A 23,933-nucleotide genomic window follows, 5' to 3' on the forward strand; every position below is an offset into this window, starting at 1 on the left:
GGATGTAAGTAGGCATGTAACACAAATAAATTGATCGATTATATAAATATAACGTCTTGTCCCTCTTTAGTGTTCTATTTTTCTTCTCAACCGAACGTCAAGTTAAATTGTACTGTTATCTCATAAATAGAATCTCGAAATAAACCTGTCAAACTAAATGACTAGCGAGTGGTCATACAGAAAAAAAGTTCAACAAATAAAAAAAAAAGCTAATAAACTCTGGAACCAATTTAAAACCTAAAAAAGACTCTTTTTCACTGACAGTAAATAAAAGTAAAGTTACCAAAATTTCAACGTATATAGAACCGTCATTGCTTAAAATTAAAAATAGATGATGAAATTTTATCATTGGCATTACGATTGAATGAATATTTCCAGTTTCACAGGACTACAACTCTCTCTCTCTCTCTCTATTAAATACATTATTTGATTTTCTCGTTGCAGTTTGCATCAGTGGTTTTCAATGCGACGGTACCAGATGCATTCCGCTCGATTGGAAGTGCGACGGGCACGTGGATTGCGCCGATCGCACTGACGAGATTGGATGCGGGGATTGTGAACTTTCTACCTCTTCTCTCTCTACTACTATTACTACAACCACTACCATTACCTTGCAATATTCTTCTGTCCTTGGCACTAGCAGTAGTAATAACAATAATAATAATAATAATAATAATAATAATAAATTGTCAATGTATGATATGATTGACAAGCCAACACTTCACTGCGGCGAAAGAAGATGTATGGCAGATTCACATGTTTGCGACGGTGTAATGGATTGTCCTTGGGGACAGGATGAGAGAAATTGCAGTAAATATATTTTGTATATTTATACTTAAAAAAAAAAAAAATTATCAATTTTTTATTACTCTAAAAATTTAATAAACTGTCAGTTTAATTAATTAATAATTTTAAAATATATTCGATTAATTGAAATGAAAAAAAAACATTTTTAATTTAGGGCAAAAAAATAGTAATTTTTTTTTGCAAGCTGACTTTGTTCCATTAAATTTAAAAGATTAATCTCTCACTCATTATCTTCAGAAGTTATCAGAAAAAAAGTTTAAGCGCTTCAGTTTATTTTTTTTTTAACAAAAAGTCATCAATAGATTAAATCTTCATTGTGTTCAAAACTTGGATTAATTTTATAGTTTTTTCATTTTGTATTCGCGATTTTTCTCGTTTTTCAGTGGATTTTATTTGAATGTGGATTATATATTTTTTTTTTTAAGGAAATTATTGTTTTTTAATGCAGTAGCTGTAAAGTTACATGGGTTGAAATGGGTCAGAGTAACTTCATTTGATAAATAAAATAGCTGAGCAATAAAATGATAAATGATAAAAAAATGTTTCTTTATTTTATATTTATCGTTTCAGTTCGACTGAGCGAGATGAATGGAGACAAGGGTAAAGGACGTCTACAAGTTTATAATGTCAAAAATAGTACATTTATTCCTGCTTGCATAGCTCGTTGGCAATCATCACTAGCTCAATCTATTTGCAATCTTTTAGGATATTCGTAAGTATTTTTGATTAAATGTCTTATAATATTATTATTTATTTCTTATAAGGTACCGGCGGGAAATAAAGCCTAGCTAAGGGAGATTTTGAATAAAATCGAAAATATTGCATTTAATTATCGAAATGTATCATTAATCTTTATTTCAATACATTAGTCATAAAATATAATGAAGTAATGGTAATTTATACTACAAACAAACAAAAAATTGAACTTTTACAAAAATCATACGAATAGGCCTTATTTTACTACGGTAGGGTAATAAGGCCTACGGGTTAAACAAACTGGAATAGTTTAATTATACTTAATAAAATTGGTATTAGAGATGAATCATCACTTAAATTTAGCAACAATACTTTTTTAAAGACAGAAGACTCGATTGTTTTGTTCAACAGCACTCGAAACTATCAGTAGCCTTTTTAAGAGTCAGAAGACTAGATTGTTTTTTATAATTTCTTCTGCGCTACGACATCGTATGACGGATGATGAAATATAGAAGACAGAGAACGTGGTATCGGGACTCTATAAACTTGTCGTAATATCTCTACACTGTAAAAAGAGCGGTGTTAAAAATGGACTCGTTTTAACTCCGCCCAGTGTAAAAATGAAGTTACACCGGTGTAGGAGGAGTAATACACCGGTGTTAAAAATACCGGTGTAAAAGCGGGGTAAATTGCGTCCGCTTGGAGTATTAACTTTAAAGATTATAAAACACAAAAAATGTCAGTTCTTCCCGAGTCATAATTTAAATCGTAGATTGAACGTACTAGACGTTGAAAACTTAAATTCAACCTTTGAAGACGTAGTTGACGTACGAAAACGTAACAAAGACTTGCGTAATCGTAAATCGTAGATAGACCTTTCAAAACTTGCAATAAAACTGTATCGGAAACATTTTATTGCCAAAAGACATGTCTAGCAGCCAAAAAAGAAATAAAAATTTGTTGCAGCTGTAGAAAAATATTTTGGGCCTTACAGAAGATAACTCTACTGATGCCCAGTTTCTCGAGCTTTTTTGGGTCTTACAGACCACCTAGAAGCTTGTAGACAAAAAATGTTTCCGATATAGTTTAATTGTTTTATTACCAGTTTTGAAAGATTATTTACACGATTATTCACGTTTTCGTACGTCAACTACGTCTAAAATACGTTTCACGGCTATTTACGTCTTCAAGGGTTGAATTTACGTTTTCAACGTCTAGTACGTTCAATCTACGATTTAAATTTCGACTCGGGTTTATGAAAATTAGTAAAAAATATCATTTATTAACAAGTATAGTGATCGAGTAAGTAAAAATATTCACAAAATAAAATATTTTAACACCGGTAAAGAATATCTACACCGGCGGCGGCGTTATTTTAACACCGGTCTAGAATATTTACACCGGTGGCGGCGTTATTTTAACACCGCTTTCGGGGTTAAATTTAACACCGATAATTTTAACACCTACACCGCTTGGACTTACCCCGGTGATTTTTTACAGTGTATGGAAGACCCTTTCTACTAGAGTAGCCTTTAGCAGAGGCGGTTATTTTAAATATCACATCTGTCACTTAGGCCTTATTACCCGCGGGTACCTTATTCAATGGCTTGAATTGTAATCAATTAAAAAGAAAACATAAAATAAATATACACTATCATAAAAATCCATGTGGAATTGCATGGGAACCCATAGGGATCCATCCCACACGAAAAAAAAGTATATTCCGACAAAATAGTATATATCCGGCTTATATCTTTGGCATTGTCATATGTGTGCTATTTTGCCGGCATAGATTCCCGGATATATATTTTTTCGTATGGGATATGGAAAAGTATGGATTAATGTAAGAGCCCATAGGAATTAATATAAAAGTATTCAAAGTGTTCAAAAGCATTAAATAGTATTTTTTTTTTTTAATCGTTTTAAATCGTTTCTTTCAATAAGCGGTAAACAAAGATATGAAATTTCAAATCCATCGGTTGAGGTTGAGGAAAAAATATGAAATTAATTCAAAATAATTTCTATCCTTGAAATTTTCTCAATTAATCTTGAAAGCGATTCGTAGAAAAAGTTTGAGCAAACAAAAATTTCGATAATGTTTTTTTTTGGTTACCTGTGACGTTGATTCTGAACAAGGCTTACAAAATTAATTATTTTTTTAATAATAATCAGCTCTCTTCGATATCAATTTTCGTGTTATCCAAATCCACCAGATTTTAAAATAATGAATTTATTTTAGTACCTGGTTAAATTTACTGTACAAAAATAATTCATGATAACAATAAACCACAGGAAAAATGGTCTATATAAATGGTAATTGGGAAAAACTGCTCGAACAATTGCGAGCATACGTATATACATATTTTATTTATACAATCGCACAACACATGATGCCCGAAAAAGGGTAATACGATTACATTTATTGTCTACGTTATTTTTACCGCCGGTTATTTTGGTAATTAATTATTATTTTTAGATAATGCCTATTATTTCAACGGCTAATTACTTGTTACCAATTATTAATAACTGCACTTTATCATTCTCATATTATTATTAATGAGACGATGATCAACGATAACGATAATAATCAATACTGAAATTCATTGTTACCGATAGTTTATGCATCCCGTCAGTTTTGACACCGTATCAAAGCTCCAATAACGTAATATAGATGCTTCCAAGCATAAAGTAGCATATGATAGATGGATAAGGCTACAGCAATATCACGGTGGCTTACCTCAAATCGAAACTTTGAAAAGTTGCCTACAATATATCCATTCATATTACATAGCTTTTCAGATTATATGATTAACTTTTGTGACGTTCAGTGTAACATTTTGTTCATACGCCCGTATGGGAAAATATATATGTCAAAATCTTATGTCACATATATAACATATATGTGCACAAAAAACAAATATGTTCGATAAGTTTTGCGATTATGTTGACGTAGGGTAAAGATACAGTTTTTGGCCACTTTAGAGCCACACGGAAAAAATTAAACTTTAAAAATTAGTGTTTGAAATTATAACTCGGAACCCGGGTGTCAATTTGCACTGTAAAAAATTTCGGTGTAAAAATGGACCCGGAAAACTTCACACGGACATGTAGTGTGAAATAGCGGTGTAAAATTCTCTCGGTGTAAATTTTTCATCCATGTGATTCTAACACGGTGTAATCTACTTTTTTACACCACTCCGTGTTAGTCGTTGTAATTTTTATTAATGAGCAGCAAACGATCATTGCATATTTTTAACTACTTAATCAATAACTACACTGTAAAAAATCACCGGGGTAAGTCCAAGCGGTGTAGGTGTTAAAATTATCGGTGTTAAATTTACCCCCGAAAGCGGTGTGAAAATAACGCCGCCGCCGGTGTAAATATTCTGTACCGGTGTTAAAAAAAATTCTCCGGTGTTAAAATAACGCCGCTGCCGGTGTAAATATTCTAGACCGGTGTTAAAATAACGCCGCCGCCGGTGTAGATATTCTTTACCGGTGTTAAAATATTTTACTTTGTGAATATTTTTACTTACTCGATCACTGTACTTGTTAATAAATAATATTCTTTATTAATTTTCATAGAGAACTGACATTTTTTGTGTTTTATAATCTTTAAAGTTAAGACTCCAAGCGGACGCAGTTTACCCAGCTTTTACACCGGTATTACTCCGCTTTTACACTGGTTACCCCGCTTTTACACCGATATTACTCCGTTTTTACACCGGTTACCCCGCTTTTACACCGATTTTACTCCGCTTTTACACCGATTTTACTCCGCTTTTACACCGATTTTACTCCGCTTTTACACCGGTTACCCTGATTTAACACCGGTATTTTTAACACCGGTGAATTACTCCTCCTACACCGGTGTAATTTTATTTTAACACCGGGCGGAGTTAAAATGAGTCCATTTTTAACACCGCTCTTTTTACAGTGTACATTAATTTTATTTAGATATTAATTAGTATTTTAATCACATTAATATTTTCACACCAAAATTTTTACACTGTGACATTTACACGACACCGGGTCCAAAAAATTTTTTACAATGTGGGAAATTTTAACATTCTAAACAATAAATTCTATAATACGTGTCGTCAATTTTTTAAGTATCAGTTACGATTTTTAAAGTTCAAATGGTAATTTTTCTTGCATAGACAATAATTTTTCATACTTATCCTGTAATTATTCACGTTTCAATCGTAAATGAATAAATTACTATTAAGAATGATAGTATTTACTGATCACTTTATCATTATATTACTTGACGTTCTCAATTTATATAGTTCATTTTTTTCCGTGCAGCTTTGGACACTTGAAAAATTTAAATACATTAATTTGTAAAAGATCCAATGACATAATTAATTTTAAAAATGTGTTCAAAGATACTTTTATCATATTTGTTATATTTAAATACTAGTATTTCATTTGATATGATTGACTTCTGGTGAGTAATAAATATGAAAAATCTAAAATCTTTTAAAAATATTGTTTTTTGTGCCATTTGAAGTATTTTACTAAGTAAACAAGAACATACGTAAGGGAATTTGTTTTAATTGCATTCGTATTTAATCTGATTCAGCCAACAGTAAATACCTACAATATTCGCTAGAGTTCTATCTATGTACCATATTTACTAGGTATCTTTGAGTTACATATATATCTGTATAAAATTTAATTTCGGATGAGATGAATACTTCATGTGGTTTGCGAGATGTGAAATCAAAAGTTTCGTTTCCAACGCCCGTTTACCATTTATTGAAATTAAATTAAATGTACTTATTACAATTATTATTATATAATTTTAATGGATAAATTACCCAATTACTTTTCATTTATAATTGAGATATTATTTTCAACATTTTTTCTAACATTTTTATGCTATAAATTTCCTGAAAAATTTGATAATAAAAATTTTCATGAAATTTCAAGTGATTTTCAAAATTCCGAAACGAGAGAAAATTTGATATTTTTATCTTCAAAAATCATTTTTACTGAAAAGTTAAAAAAAAATCTGTCTATCGGTTGAACCTGCGGGCCAGCCCCAAAACTTCCCACTGTTTTTGAGCTCCTCAAGCTCGAAAACATTGTTGTGGATACATTTTCGAGCTCTTCGAGCTCGAAAATACTTTAGTGTGCCATTGTTTTAAAAAAAAACCGATATTAGCATTTCTTTCTCCCACGATATCTCAGGAATGAATTGACCGATTTTGATGGTTGCAGTGGCAATCGGCGTATTTTATTGAGTTCTAGAGCTGATAAAATTTTGAAATTGTTTGGTTCAGTTGTTTCGAAGATATTCGCAAAAAACTGTTTTTTACCATTTCTTTCTCCCGCGATAACTTTCGAACGAATTATCTGATTTTGATGATTGAGGTGGCAATCGACGTGTTTTATTGAGTTCTAGAGCTGATTAGATTTTGAAGTTGATCGTATAAGTCGTTTCTGAGAAATCAATAAAAAACTAAAATAAAAAAAAATTTTTAATTCTTATTCTTTATATAACTTGTAAACTACATGACCGATTTACCCCAAAATCTAATCAAGACTAAGTTTTGGTGAGCTCTTTCGATCGCCACCAAGTACGTTCAAATCGGTTCATCCGTTCCAACGATATCGTCGGACAAAAAAAAGTTCACACACACACACACACACACACACACACACACACACACACACACACACACACACACACACACGGACGTCCACCCGGGAATAGTCAGAATAGTTTCCTAGGACCTCAAAACGTCGACATCTGATGAAAACTCGATTTTCGAAAATCGGACCGAAACTAATAACTTCCCTTTTTTGAAAATTTGCAATTTTCTTAGCGGGAAGTTAAAAAAAAAAAGTCATTGTCTGTTTTGTTTTCTTGTACAATTTCTAAAAAATTTATTAGCAGGATTATTACCCCCCTCCCCCCTCCATCCCTTACAATAAATAGCAATAAATTTTGTATTTAAATAATTTAAAGAGTTGTAGATTCATCATATCTCATAATGAAGAATAATAATATATCGGTAAATGAACCACTAATCGACACGTCTCAGCGCTGGAGATTAGCACAAAAAAGTGAACGGAATCTTTTAAAAGAATTGCAATCATGTACCGATCAAGATGATTATCCAACAGTCGATTTATCTTGTTCTGAATACGGTTAGTTTTTATTTATACAAATATTCATATATATTATTATCTATATAAAATATATTATTTCTGTACTATATAATGATGATATAGCGTGCGGACGACGTAGATACCATTACGGTAATCTCAAAGTTAAATCACGAATTGTCGGAGGCGTTGAATCAGCGCCTGGTGATTGGCCATTTTTAGCGGCCCTATTAGGCGGCCCCGAAGAAATTTTTTATTGCGCTGGTGTACTTATTTCCGATCAATGGGTACTGACAGCTTCACATTGTGTTGGAAAGTTAGTTTCTATATTACATATTTCTTATCTTATTATATTATTAATTGTATATGAAATACTTTATTTGCAATAAATTAGTTTCAGTCATTCAAATTTGTCTGATTGGACGATACAATTGGGAATAACGCGACGTCACGCGCATTCATATTTTGGAGAAAAATTAAAAGTTAAGAGAGTTGTACCCCATCCAAATTATAATTTGGGTGTTGCGCATGATAATGATGTCGCACTATTTCAATTGAGCAAACGCGTTGGTTTTCATGAGCATTTGAGGCCTGTTTGCTTGCCGAAAGCAAATATTGAACTGGCACCTGGTACTATTTGTACTGTTATCGGCTGGGGTAAAAAGGAGGATACCGATGGTAAATTTTGGAAAAAAGAATTTTTTTATTAGTATGATTCAGAAATTATTTACAACTTTGTTATCTTTATTTATCGAGTCTAGATTCGCAGTACGAGCCAGCGGTCAATGAAGTTAAAGTACCTGTTTTAGAAAGAGACCTGTGTAATGCTTGGCTGGAGCATAAAGAATTGAATGTTACCGATGGTATGATTTGTGCGGGTTATCCGGAGGGTAAGAAAGATGCTTGTCAGGTAAGTCAGTTTTTTAATACTCTAGAGTAAATAACTTTTATACCCTAATAGCCAAGTTGGCAGCAAGTTGACGACAACTTTGTACAGCAACTTGTCACCAAGTGGGCATTTTCATAAATTGATGGCATCTTGCTGAGAAAGTTGATGGAAATTTGCCTTCAATTTTCTCAGAAAATTGTTGGAAAATTGCAGCAGTAGATTGTCGTCAACTTTCTGGGAAAGTTGGTGACAACTTGTAGTCAACAGCTACAAAAGCTGGAAGTTGTCGTCAAGTTGGTCGCAACTAATGTACACCAACTTTCTGATCAGGAAGTCTGGCTATCAAAGTAAATTTTAAAAATTTCCGTCGTTAGTTCCGTTGATAAGATGGACACCGTCCTTACTGTCTAGAATTTTTTTTTAAATACAATTTTAATTAAAAAATAGCATTTGTTTAAAAAATTATTACTCGTAGAAAACAAAAAAAAGGTATTGAAATTTTTGAAAAAAACTGTCGGATCATAGTAAATGCTAGACTACTAGACCTCTACTACTAGCTTTCTTTAAGGATGTACGAGCACTAGCTTCAAAGAAATTAAGGGTTGATTTTTTTTCATACGTAGTCCAAATGCATACAAATCAAAGTTTACAGTTTAATAATAATTACAGTCTAGTCGCGTTATGAACCCGCTTACGGGCTGTAGGGGAATATAATTCGAATTCCTGTACATCCACTTTTGTTCAGCAGTTGACCGCCGTAACTCACCCTTTTATTTCCCTACTTTACAAGCGTGTGTGTGTGCATGAAATATTAAGTCCTCTCAGAAAGTAAATCGCTGTCGGGAATTGTCGGAAATTTTCGGTTTGTAACAATTACATTGTTAAATATATTGCATTAAATATTAACAGGGATTGCATTGATAATGTTAATTACTCATTTGTAATGTTAATTTGTAGTAACGGCGTGAAATCAGACTTGTTTTCTAATAGTGGGGGTAAAAACCGACGGTGACTTACTCTCTGGGAGGACTTCATAACGCGACTTGACTGTATAATTATATGGATATTTATATATGAAGATGATAAATTAACAATTTATGTGTATTGGTAAAGGGTGATTCTGGTGGACCACTTCTTTGTCAATCAGAGGACGATGAGGAACGTTGGTTTGTAGGTGGAATCGTTAGTTGGGGAATAAAATGCGCTCATCCACGTTTACCTGGTGTTTATGCTTATGTACCTAAATACGTACCCTGGATACGTGAAGAAATAGCTAAATATTCAAATAAAAATTACGTAGATTAATTACTTAATAGTAAAAAAAAAAAAAATTAAATACTAAACTAATAAAAAATACTTTTATTTACATAAATTGGACAATAAAATAATTAGTAGTTGAATATATAAATTATCTAATCATCGATACTGCCGCTATAAAAAATGAATATCATTCGCGATTGATAAAAAAATATATCGAAATAATTTAAAAAAATGAAGGAATCATTGATAAATAAACAACAATGATAACTATGACAATAAGATAAATATTTTTAAATAATAATATTTTGGAATATTTTTAAGAGTGATTAATACATGGATTAATCAAAATTATATTGCAATTTATTGATAAAGAAAAATTGATGATTGAACTATAAAATAATTAACGGCCAAAATAATGTTTTTTATTTTGGCTTTGAGATGACAATGAAATATTTTGAAACATAGTAAAGATTAAATAATAATAATAATAACTATTGATAGAAAAAAAAAATATTGAACATTATTTACATACTAAAATATTATTATTAAAAAAAAAGTATATCTATACATTAATATATAAAAATATAATAGTATAAAATTATTTTCTATGAATTTAAATAATAAAATGATGAATACTTTTGGTAAAATTAAATGAAACAAAAACAATAACAATAATAATAATGATGATTTCAATAAACAAATGCATGAAATGCATTAAAAAATAAATAAATATATGAACGATTTCTATATTATTAATTGTAGGTCGTCACAAAGTGACTTAGAATTTTTTTTTTTTTTTAATTAAGCAATTGAAACGATTCTCATTGTACAAATAAATAAATTAATTAAAAGAAAAGTTTGTCAGTACTCAATTAAATGGATAACTGAAAAAAAATTAAGAAAATAAAATAATACTTTGATATAAAAAATTAATTAAAAAATTTAAATTAAATTTTTATCTTTGAATGATAAATTTATAGTATAATCTATATTGTCTATTTTTACATTTTAGAATCGTTTCAAATAAACATACATATTTGAATATACATATTTTTTTTTATGTTTATGACAGTGGAATTTCAGTTTAATTTAATAATAAACTTTTTACGGTTTCTAAATATGTTTTATAAATAATATTAAAACAAAACTAAACGTACAAAAATTTTAATTTTGTTTATATTTAGTTCAAAAGTTAAATATATGACAAAATATATTTCATAGCTATAATATTTTTATCCATTCTATTTGTTAATTACAAAATATTAAATTCCATTATTATTTGTGAGTACCGAAGCATTAAAAATTTACAAGACAAAAATTATTTTAATAATCGAACAAAATCAGTTTTTTTTTGTCCGAATTCTAATATCAACTACAATAGTATATTATTTCCAGGTATAGCTTCACTAACTTTTTATCGTATCATATATTTTTTACCCGCTATCAGTCGTTTTAACCCAGCGCCGAGTCCTGGATTCGAACGCTAGACCTTTCTCTTGCGGTGTTGCCATGCAATTTATAAGGCTACGGTGGACTTTAATATTCTCTATCTCTATAGTTGAGTTTGCAAAAGAATAGGCTTTTCTCCCACCATTTTTCTACAATTGTCATTACTGCGCATGCGCGTTAGTGCAAAGTCATAGACTTCATCATATCTAAGTAGTGGGAGAAAAGCCTATTCTTTTGCAGACTCATCTATAAATAAAAATACATGATTAAATGAAAGGTCCTTGTGGTTACAGTAGAATCTCTCTATATTTGACCACTCTCTGTATTTGACCAAATTCTCTCTCTATATTTGACGATCCTGTCTCCCACCACGACTTTTCATTCGGCCAATCAGAAAAAAAAATTAGTGGCGGGTAGATTTGAATGTTCTTGGGCTATGAATACAAACATTAAGTTCTATTAATCTAATAAATTTTAATCACTTACTTTAAAGATATATAACATTTAAACTTACCTTACAATTTTCTGAATTATTTGACATTTTTTATTGCACAATACAACATTCTATTTAGTAATTGAGGTTATATACAGATAACATCATAGAAACTGTTTTTGCACACTGCGCATTTAGCCGCACAGACCTGCGCATAAGAGACAATAGTGTTACTGTAGTGGGGACGAAAGGACGAGTCAAATACAGAGAGAGATTCTACTGTATTTCAAAATTTACAGCTCGGTATTAGTTATCCAGTAACTTCAAGACATTCAGTCGCCCAACCTCGTTATAAGTCTAGAAGAAAAAATTCTCAGAGTTCGGATTCCTCCACTATTATGATTGACAGTGGTTTGCGCCCTAACCTCGCTATAAGACTCACGATGTTTCGTTTCGTAAAAGAAAGATATTTGTTATATAATTTAATAAATATGAAAGAAATTTATTATTAATGAGTGTACTCTAAAAATTTTTCATTTTTTCTATTACTTTCTCGTTGGATACTTTTTTTCACATTTTTAGATACTTTAAATATCGATAGTCTCATAAGGAGAACTGGCAGCAAAATTTAAATAAGGCAATTGCGGGGGAAGGGGGGTCTGGACAGTTTTTACCGAATGGAAAGGAAAAGTCTTATAACGAGGTTGGGCTGTAGCATATTTAATATCTTACCATTTTCTTTATAGAAAATTTCAGCCTTTATGTTCTTTATTAAATTTAGATCGTAATTAAAAACAATATATCTGATTTTGTTCTGGATAAAATAAAGAATGATAACAAAATTTAAAAAAAAAGTTACCATATTAAAATAATTTATGCGAGTAAAAAGTTTGTACATAAAATTTTTGAAAAGTATTACTGTATATAATAATAATCATTTAAAAAAATATGTAATGAGATTTGAATATAAGAAGTAAAAACAGCTTTAATCTGTTAGGCTTACAATCGATAATTCGGGCTTAGAAAAATTACAATAATTTAAAAAATTATTGTTTTGATCAAAAGTTTGGCAATAAAAAATTTTTGAACTTGATTATTTTAATGCTTTTTACTGAAAATATATTATTTTTGCATAGTAATAAAATATATAACATGATATGAATAGTAAATAAAAAATATATTTGACAATAAAAAATATATCTATATATATGAATAATAAATAATAAGTAAATGTTGACTGAATTCTAGGGATATGAAAAAACGCACCTGCACTTTTTTAATTCGCACTATAATTTTTTTTGCTGTATAAACTGATGATAATAAAAACTAATAATAGTTTTTTAAAATTTTTATAAATGAATATATACTTTTACAGTTGACCGATATTAGAATTTTTATGATAAAAAAAAAACCGTTATAGTATTGTTGGTATTTAAATTAACACTTAAGAAAATTGAAACTTTATGAAATTATTTTTTACTCTTGTTATTAATTGAGATTAATATTTTATATAATTTTATCTTGCTTACGCTTCGACAATGAATGACAAAATAAATATAGGGGTAGGGAAGGGGCAAAAGGGAGTAGGGTAGGCAAAACGGGATGCCTCCAAAATTTAATAAAAAAAAAATTTTATATTTTAAATAGATTTTAAACATTTGAAAATCACTTTTGTAAATGTAATTGTCCGTTGAAAAATATTTATGACTTTTGTTTTATGATAAAAACTAGGGGTGTGCGAATATTCGAATTTACGAATTATTCGTCTCGAATCGAATCGAATTATTTGATTCGAATTTCGAATCGAATAATTCGAATGATTCGAAATGTTCGAATAATTCAAGTACTTCGAATTATTCGAATAGTTCGAATCATTCGAATTTTTCGAATAATATGAATTCAAACCAAATAATAAACTAATTATTAAATTAAAGAAGAATTCGTATTCGTCGTAATTATCAACATTTTTGACTTCCCGCTAAAAAAATTGTAAATTTTCGAAAATTCGGGAAGTTATTGGTTTCGGTCCAATTTTCGTAATTCGAATTTCTAAGAGATCTTGCAGACTGTCTGACATGGAAATTTAGAAAAATTTTGCCGTGTAGCATGTTTTATTTAATTTATGTAGAATTTTCGAATCAACATACGAAATTTACCTTTTCATTCCGGATATGACCGGATGACACTTTTCTTACAATAAAATTTTTATTATTCAAGTGATGAGTTCTATGAGAAAAATATTGAAATTGAGTCAAATACACCCGAACAAGACAACTTTTCCATCGAAGTCGATTAATTTAAGAGCACAAGACAATTATTTGAACTATTCGAATTATTCGAGTATTCGATTCGAATTTCGAATCGAATGTTACTATTCAATTCAATTCTATTCGAATGATATTCGCACACCCCTAACAAAAACTATTAAAAATTTGTTTTTCTTCTTTTGTATCCAGTAACCATGTAAAATATAATCTTTCTTCATGTAAATTACTTATAAAAAAATTAACTCAATCAACTTCATTTGAAATCCAGGATTTTTTTTTTTACTTTTTTTAGGGGGTACCCCATTTTGCCCGCAAAAATTACAAATTTTTTTTTTTCACGGTAAATGGAATTTTTTTCTACTTATATACTTTGAATATTATTAAAAAAAAAGATTTAGTGTATTTGAGTCCTCGAAAACTTGGTATTTCTTAAGTACCCCGTTTTGGCCCTCCCTCCTCTAAATCGTCTTCCTTAGTATCCAGACAACAATTAATTTTTAAAAAATAAGTTGATATACTTAATTATTATATTATAGAAATAATAATAATAATAACCGACAATACTGTGTGAACAGACAATACTTAATATTAAGGAAATGTTCCAAGATGGACAATAAGTATCATAAGTTATAATTAAGAATAATGTATAAGAATAATGATAGGTGATAAAGTAATTAATAAGTTAAAGAGGAGCTATAGAGGTAATCAAATAATTATTTAATGTATATTGAACATAATTTATTTCTGTACGTACGTTCAATTTAACTGAAACATTAATTTTTCACGCTAAATTTTGAGTTATATAGCATCAGAAATACTTAATTTATATACAATTTATTTGTGATGGAAAACGATTAGTTTTTTTTTTTTTAATTTATGTTTATAAATGCTTGACTTTTATTTTGAAATGTAATGAAATCTTGCGCACAAACTAGATGCTATAATTACTAATTACTAAGTAATTGTTATTGTAAATTACATACATGATAGTTACAGTGCATATTATAATAAATAATAAAAGTATAATAATGATAATTTTAAATAGACTTCTAGCAAAAAAAAAAAAATAATAATAACAATAATAATAATAATAATAATAATAATAATAATAATAATAATAATAATAATAATAATAATAATAATAATAATAATAATAATAATAATAATAATAATAATAATAATAATAATAATAATAATAATAATAATAATAATAATAATAATAATAATAATAATAATAATAATAATAATAATAATAATAATAATAATAATAATAATAATAATAATAATAATAATAATAATAATAATAATAATAATAATAATAATAATAATAATAATAATAATAATAATGTAATCACTCCTGTCAAGTCAATGTTAATAACAAGTCAAATTATATATTACAATAATGGAAGAGTTTTAAAAATATATAATAATAATGAATTTACCCACAGTAATAAATAACGAAGTTCATATTATTAAGTAAATAAATAATGAGCTAATAACTATTGTTATTAAAATTATAATTTTTAAAACTACTTCGAGTAATTAATGAAAGTCAGTTTTATAAAATATTATTATTTATTCATATTTATTATTTTATTTTATTTTTTTTTTTCATTTAGGAAATTTAAAATGAATAATAATTCGTTACTTTGATTATTAATTAATTAATATATATTTATATACATGTATATATATATATGTCCTATGTTACATAAGATTTGAAAAATCATAACTAAGTTACCGTCATTTTTTTTTTTTTTTTTTTTTTAATTTTCGAATCAGAAAATCAAATTTTATGGGACAATAAATAATATTTCATTGAACTACATGTTATATAATAGAGAAGTTTATACACTTACTGTATATTATATGTTATTATTATTATTTGTTAAAAAAAAAAAAAATCTTTATGCCTGAGTAAACTTGGTACAGCTTTAGGATACATTTATAAGTAAAAAACCCGAGTATTTTCTGACTGAGAAAAATAAAACTCGATGAAGAATAAAGTATATTATCTATTAAAATATATAATAATTGAAATGAATAATAAATACACTTAGATATTGACTATATATGAGTATAGATTTAAGTAGATAAGAATTCGTTATGATAATCCAAAAAAAATTATAAATATATATCAAATAAAATATATATAGATATTGGTATATATAGAAATATAAAATTGTGGAGTTTGTATTAAATAAATAAATGTGATTGATATTTATATGCATCGTGCATTTGAATTTATGTGTACAATCAGAAAGTAGTTGTAGATATTTAGATTATAAGCAAAAGTAAAATTAATTAAGTATTTATGAGACATTAATTTTTATATTGTTAAGAAGCAAAATATTGAGTTACATATAATAAATTTATATCGGGTTCGTTCGTTATGACGAATGATTAAATAGTTTAATATGATGGTAAATATGATAATTTCAATTTTTGTTAAAAATAGTCTGTTATGGAACAAGAGATTAAATAGTATATTGTGTGACTAGGGATAAAACAAAACGATTTCAGACCACAATGAAGTTGGCTGACATCACTCGCAGTCTGAAATCGTGTTTTATCCGGAGTTACCCACTACATTTTTCATGATTACCTCCATTGGAACTTAAAGTTTCAGTGCCAGCATCCAATCAGAAACAAGTTAATTTAAGACCAATGGTGTCATCAACTATTAGTGTAAGCGTAAATTGTGATTCGCAATTTATAATTAAGCAGAAACTACACAGAAAATAGTATGTTAACGCATTGAGTGGAAGGTGCTTTCAACAACGAGTGTGATTGGTTCACGAGCCGTTAGGCGAGTGTTGCCAACAGACGAGTGTCGAAAGCACCTTCCACTCAATCCGTTACAATAGGTTTTGCATCGAATGGTAAGAAAGAATGTCTTTTATTGGTAAAAAAGGACACTACGTTAAACTCAATCTTTTAATTAACCTAAAATAATATTCAATCTTATTAATATAAAATTAATTCCTGCATTATTTCTGATGCAAAAGATTGTTAAATAATAATAGTAACAATGAAATATGATTTAATTGATTTTTATAATAATTCAAAAGTATTTTTATTGTTTTCAATATATTGATATTCAGCAAAAAAAAAGTAGAGTTTCAAGTCAAGGTTCATATAGTGAATTGTACATTATAATTAAATACAGTAAGATAATTTTCTATAGTCTGGGACTTTCCGTTGTCTTAACTCGAGACGGCTATTGATTGGGTGTTCTGTTGGATCATTTAATGACTAATAAATAGTACATCTATATATATATATATATATATATATATATATATATATATATATATATATATATATATATATATATATATTAGACTGGGCCAAAAAAATTGACTATTTTTTTTTTTCATAGCTATATCGAAAATATTATTCAGGATGACAAAAAAAAAATTTCATGAAAGTTTGAGTCCTTAATATTAATTTTAAGAGGTCTATCATCGCAATTTTTAATTTTAATTCATAATTTGATGTTTTACGTCAGAACTGCTAAAACATTCGAGTAAAAAAAATTCATTTCCAATTATTCTTATGTAAAATTAAATTCCCTACAAAAAAGGTCTGATTAAAAATTTTCGTCAGACAAGCCGTTTCCGATTAATTGAGCTTAATAAATTGATATATTTTTTCGATTTAACATTTTTACTTTTGAATTTTGTAACTGACAAATCAAGAAATATCTAAAAAAGATCATGACAGATTCTTAAAGGAAATTTAATGCTCTACAAAAAAGGCCTCTTAACATTTTTTGCTAAATTCACTCCTTCGAAAGTTATTCAAGGTTGAATTTGAGTCAAAACGATTTCAATAACGTAAATAACTTTCGAAGGAGTGAATTTAGCAAAATATGTTAAGAGGCCTTTTTTGTAGAGCCTTAAATTTCTTTTGAAAATCTGTCATGGTCTTTATTAGATATTTATTGATTTGTCAGTTACAAAATTCAAAAGTAAAAATGTTAAATCGAAAAAATATATCAATTTGTTAAGCTTAATTAATCGGAAACGGCTTGTCTGACGAAAATTTTTAATCAGACCTTTTTTGTAGGGAATTTAATTTTACATAAGAATAATAGGAAATGAATTTTTTTAAATCGAATGTTTTAGCAGTTCTGACGTAAAACATCAAATTATGAATTAAAATTAAAAATTGCGATGATAGACCTCTTAAAACTAATTTTAAGGGCTCAAACTTTCATGAAATTTTTTTTTTGTCATTCTGAACAATATTTTCGATATAGCTATGAAAAAAAAAAATAGTCAATTTTTTTGGCCCAGTCTAATATATATATATATAAAGTGTAGATTTGTCATATTTTTCACGAATAATGTGGACATTCTTCACGATATTTATTCTTTGTAGCGTCATTTTTAACCAATCAGAGACGTGCTTTTTTACCATGAGTTGCAAAAAACGGATTTTTGTGACAGACACTTGAAATGTACGACATTTAGCGCCTATAGACGGCAGCTAAAAATATTAGATAAGATACAGCTGGTAAAAAAGATACCTAATCGTTCGATTAGTGACGTCATCATCGGATCAAAAAATATTTTTTGGTTACATGTGCGATAGCAAACGACCAAAAAATATCGAAGTAACTTAACGAGCCATCTTGTGACCAAATTGATCATCATTTTAATTCGTCCACCGACATCTCTCTAATTTTCAACAAATACTCAAAACAATCTTACCAAATAAATAAACGCGGATTTATAACCTGCCATTTATATGCACTAAATGTAGTAAATTTCAAATATCTGTCACAAAAACTAATGTATTTATCTAGTACGATCGCACTCGATCGATAAACTACTATTATTGGCGTAAGACATAGGGTAGAAGTACCGTTTTGGTCACTTTAGGGCCAGTTTTGGCCACTTAGAAATTTTGAATAAAATAATTTGCAAAATACACAAAAACATAATTAATTTTTTTAAATGTGTTTGAATATATTTTTATCACACTATTACGATGAAATTTTTTTTTAATACATTTAAATTATTTAAAATAAAGTATTAAATGCCCAAAAATGGAGTAGTGGCCACAAATGGTACTTCTACCCTATATTCGATATTTTGCGGCATTGGACTGAAATTAACTTGCTTCGAAAAAAAAGAATAAAAATTGATAAATTGATGTTTTGTGGAATACTTTAATTACATATTTAATGAAACAAAGAAAAAAAAAATAGTAATTTATTATGATTACAGTAGAGTAAAAAGCATAGATATATATTACTGTGATGAATATACATCAGCTTTAAATAAATATAAATATATTGTGTGATGTAATTGCTTGAAATTTAGAAAAAAAAAATATATGATTAATAACCAGTGTGGAATTAAAATTACTAATGTAAAGTATCGATTAATTATTTGATTAATTGTATTAACCGTATTTTTTATTTCAGTTCTTAACCTCTGGCTCAAGGTTAAGTTAAAAAATAAATTTTATAATTCTTAATGGCAATAATTAAGAATTATTTTCATTTCGATATGAATAATAAATTATTTAAGTAATGAAAAATAATGTAATGGAATAAAAAAAAAAGGATCATAAATATATTGAATAGTCAAAGGACAATAAATTTATAAATTTATAATTATTATAGTTTATAATTATGTAGTATGCAGTTAACAAAAATATGTGTACTTGTGTCAATAATGAAACAAAGAAAATTATTTAATAAATTTAAAACAAAATGTACACTCTTGCAGGACGAGAGTTTATGAGAGTGATTAAAAAATTAACGGATAGAAAATAGTAAATGAATTATTGGTTAAATAAAAAAAGAAAACGACTACAAGAGTGTGTTATTTTAAATTGTAAAATATATTTTTGCAGATATTTCTAAACAAACATAATAAAAAACAATTAATTGTCTGATCTCATTTGATAATTAACAGATAATAATGACGATTAATTGATAACAAAAGTTATTGCGCACAAAAATATAGTATTGATTAACATTTTTTTTAACGAACTCAAAATGTCCGTCACTAATCGCCTATTGGCAGCAGCTAAAAATATTATATATAACAGCAAGTGATGAAAATCCAGTCGATCTCCATTATCTGGGATAGTTAGTCTACGGAAAAGCGAAATTTGTTGGAATTTCCGAGTTAACGGATGCCTTTTTTCCCTTAAAAAGTAAACTATGACGCATGCGCTCTTACATCAAATGAATGATGCATAGACGAATATATAAAGAGCCATACGAACGTATAACATCAGGTGGGAGACAGCGTAGCTCCTAGTGGGGATCGAGGTTGAGGGGAAGTTCCGATATAATAATAATAATAATAATAATAATAATAATTTATTTGTTTAGCAGCAGCTATTTTACCCATGGAAAGAAATGTTCTTTAAAAATTACCGTTAAATTCACTGTAACCGTGGGACATAATGCAGCGCTTTTATTTATTACCATTTTTGAAATAAAAATTACTAAAAAATTTATTTATTTTGTGGTAGACTTCATAAAACTTACCGAAAACCGAATAAAATTTACAGTAGACTACGGTAAAATTTGTTGAAAAAAAGTTAAAAATTATCTCACTTACCGACAAATGTTTAGGTTGTGCCATTCGTCCCACGATAACAGTGAATTTAACGGTAATTTTTAAAGAAAATTTCTTTCCGTGCATTTCTACATAAAATTACACAGTATTAAATTTTTAGCGTCAATACTCCTCTCTATAAAAATTTTTAACAATCTTTTGAAATGAGACATTCTGTTCTCCAATTTAAGACAATTTGGGAGTTTATTATAATAATTAAAGCCTTTGTAGGCTATACTTTTTGCAGCAGAATGTGTCCTTGTCGATGTAATATCGATCGAAATTCCGCTTCTAGTATTATGACAGTGCTTATCGTTCAGTTTTACAATATTCTTAAAAAGATACTTTGGCGTCTCATTTACTATTAATGTATGTGTAATGGAGTTCGGCTGTACCTGATCTCTTACTTTATGACGTCAGCCGTGTTCAAAATATTATTTTTTAGTTGTATCCACTACAGCAAGCGTGCGAAAAATATCAAAGTGACTCATCGCGTCATCTTACGACAAAATTTTTCATCATATTTTCAAAGCCTATTACCGGCGGCCGATAACCTGCTGCCTATAGGAACTCATTGGCGTACTTTTCGAGTCTACTCGATTCTACGAGATATATATAAATTAATTTTCGTGGAAAATATATTTCTTAGAAAAACTAATGTATATATCTAATAAAATTCCATATAATATGCTCGGGGTGTTGACAGTCCTTACAACTCGCATCTTACATGCAATCAGACTCGATATACAAACTACTATTTCCATATCTCTACAACATATCGCAAAATAATACTATCGAAAATCTGCAAAAATATATAGTAAATATAAATGAAGTTAACATGAATAACATTGATAATAGATGTCAGCAAAACAATATATAAATATAAAAAAGAGATCATAGATGTAACAATTAAAAGATGTATGTATGATGTTAATACAATATGTATATGTGTTGCAAATATAATAAATGATTTAACGTAAACACTAAGACAGTGAACAGTATTTATTTATTTTTCAATTTTCATATTTTGTTGAAGAGCTCTATTGATTCAGCGGTCAGCATTGATAATAATGAAGATATTCTACTAATCCATACTTTTGCCAAAATATCCCGATGAAAAAAGATTTTGTCTAATCATATATGATTATATATGTTCATATATATGATCATATATGATTATATATAATCATATATAAAGTTATATATAATTATATATGACCCCATACATAATTAGATCTGATCATACCTAGCTGTTATAAGCCCATATATAAGTCTATATATGATCAGATCTGATTATATATAAGTCTATATATAATTAGATCTGATCATACATGAGTCTATGTATAATTAGATATGATCGTACCTGGCTGTTATAACCCCATATATAATCATATATAAGTCTATACATGATTAGATCTGATCAGACATGGCTAATATAAATTCATGTATAGTCGTGCATAAATTAATATATATGATTGGATCTGATCAGACATGACTGATATAAACTTATATGTAGTTATATATGTCCATGTATGATTAAATCTAATCAGACTATTGATATGAAACCTATAAACATTTAATTAAGTATATAGTTCCAATAAATATATATGTGGTGGTTCGGCTTCATTCCGCGAGATGGCATCTACAACTCGCGCCTCTCGCAGTATCTCGTCCCTACACCTATTTCAATATATAACATTTTCCAACATGTAACTTCCAACACGGCGTCTTAGGTGGGGTATACGATAGACACACCTAACTGAGGAGTCTCAGCTATCGTATACTTAGACGAAACGCCTCTCTCCCCACAAATACCTTTTTCAATCTCTCCTCTTCTCATCCTCTCTCACAACGTTTCACTCTTTGGTAATTGGCGACTTAGGCAGTGATTATTACAATCTAATCCTAAAGTATCGTCGCCAATTATATATATATATAAAATAATATGACAATTTTTTAATATCAAAGTTATTAAATTTTTATTCTGCCAACTATCAATCAAACTTAAATCCCCAATACTTAAAAAATGTTCAAAGGTTTCGGCAGCAATTTAAAAGTATAAAGTATCAATTTAATTATTTGAGTTAAGTAATGCCATAAACTTTTCTTAATTATAAGTGTAGAACAAACTAGAGGATCAGACTACAATCCATCGATAACTAAAGTTAAGCAGTATCGGCATGGGACATTCATTGGACGGGTGGCCTCGTAGTAAAATAGTAGTCAACGGATAATAATTTTTCTTTATTATTTAATTGTAACCGACATTTATATTGATAAAGACAATAAATCCTAATTAAATTACTTAATTAATAATTTACAGATGTTCTAAATGAGATTCTAAAAATGACTATATTCGTTCATGCTTGGTTATATATAATCATATCTGTTCATATATAAACAGATCAAGTTATGTATGATCAGACCTGGCCAATTTTTGGATCTGATCATATATAGACAATTATGCATGATCATATAATGATTAGACAAAATCTTTTTTCATCGGGTGTTGATCACAGCTGAATACATTTTTATATTATGCAAAAACAATTTAAAAATTGGAATCCTAAAAATTTAAAGTCTCTATCCCAAGTATTAATTTCGTTGGAATAAAAAAAAATTAATATCAAAATTTGTTTTTTTAACGTCTGGGTTGATTTGAATGAAAATTAAATTCATTTGTTTAGAACATGAGCAGTTTGACAAAAAAAATACAAAACTTTATTATATTATAGTATTTTGAAATAAAGTTGAAAAAAAATCGAGACGCCATTCAAATAAAATCATAAAAATTGATTTTTGATTCGTCAGTTAAATTTATTTCTGTCGTTTTATTTTTTGTTTCAAATCTAATTGGTGCCCTACCATGACTCATTTACTCGGACTATTTCATATATATATATAAACGACTTTACTTTCCAAGTCATCACAATTCCAATAGATAAATAAAATATAAAAAAAAAATCTATAATTAAAAATGATATCAAAATCATTAAAAACCAATTATAAGAAAGAATCAATTTATAATTTAACTTTTATAAAAAATTCGATGATATCATTTTTATTATTTATCACAGACTTAAAGAATGAGTCGTTTAACTCAAATTAAAAAATTGAAGATATAAGAAATTTCTGAGAATGATTCGACAAATTTATAATCATCGAAACGATAATGATACACTTTATTTTAAACACATTTATAATATCTATTAATTAACGTTTTTTTATAATTGAGAACTATTGTTTCAGCGAGGCAAGAAAAAATTGATCATCTTATCAACGCATCATTAAATCATCAATTAGATTACAGGAAGATTGAATGATTTGAACATTAAAAACATGGAGTTTTTTGTTTACTGTTTATTGTATTGATGTACATTTTATATGAACATAAATTGCTTGAAAATGATATATCAATGCACCAAAAA

General features: G+C 28.1%; 1 protein-coding gene across 1 annotated transcript in view; it reads left to right on the forward strand.

The window, feature by feature from the left end:
• Positions 1–10,256, forward strand: part of LOC130671610 (uncharacterized) — a 36,621-nt gene extending 26,365 nt beyond the window's left edge. Inside the window, exons 11-17 of the mRNA XM_057475611.1 lie at positions 445–810; positions 1,378–1,519; positions 7,481–7,662; positions 7,747–7,936; positions 8,015–8,298; positions 8,382–8,530; positions 9,623–10,256. Of these exons, the coding sequence (XP_057331594.1) occupies positions 445–810; positions 1,378–1,519; positions 7,481–7,662; positions 7,747–7,936; positions 8,015–8,298; positions 8,382–8,530; positions 9,623–9,814 (1,505 nt within the window). The 3' untranslated portion in view covers positions 9,815–10,256. The remainder of the gene's footprint in view (positions 1–444; positions 811–1,377; positions 1,520–7,480; positions 7,663–7,746; positions 7,937–8,014; positions 8,299–8,381; positions 8,531–9,622) is intronic.
• The last annotated feature ends 13,677 nt before the right edge of the window (positions 10,257–23,933 follow it).

Source organism: Microplitis mediator, chromosome 7, assembly GCF_029852145.1.
Source record: "Microplitis mediator isolate UGA2020A chromosome 7, iyMicMedi2.1, whole genome shotgun sequence".
Classification (NCBI taxonomy): domain Eukaryota; kingdom Metazoa; phylum Arthropoda; class Insecta; order Hymenoptera; family Braconidae; genus Microplitis; species Microplitis mediator.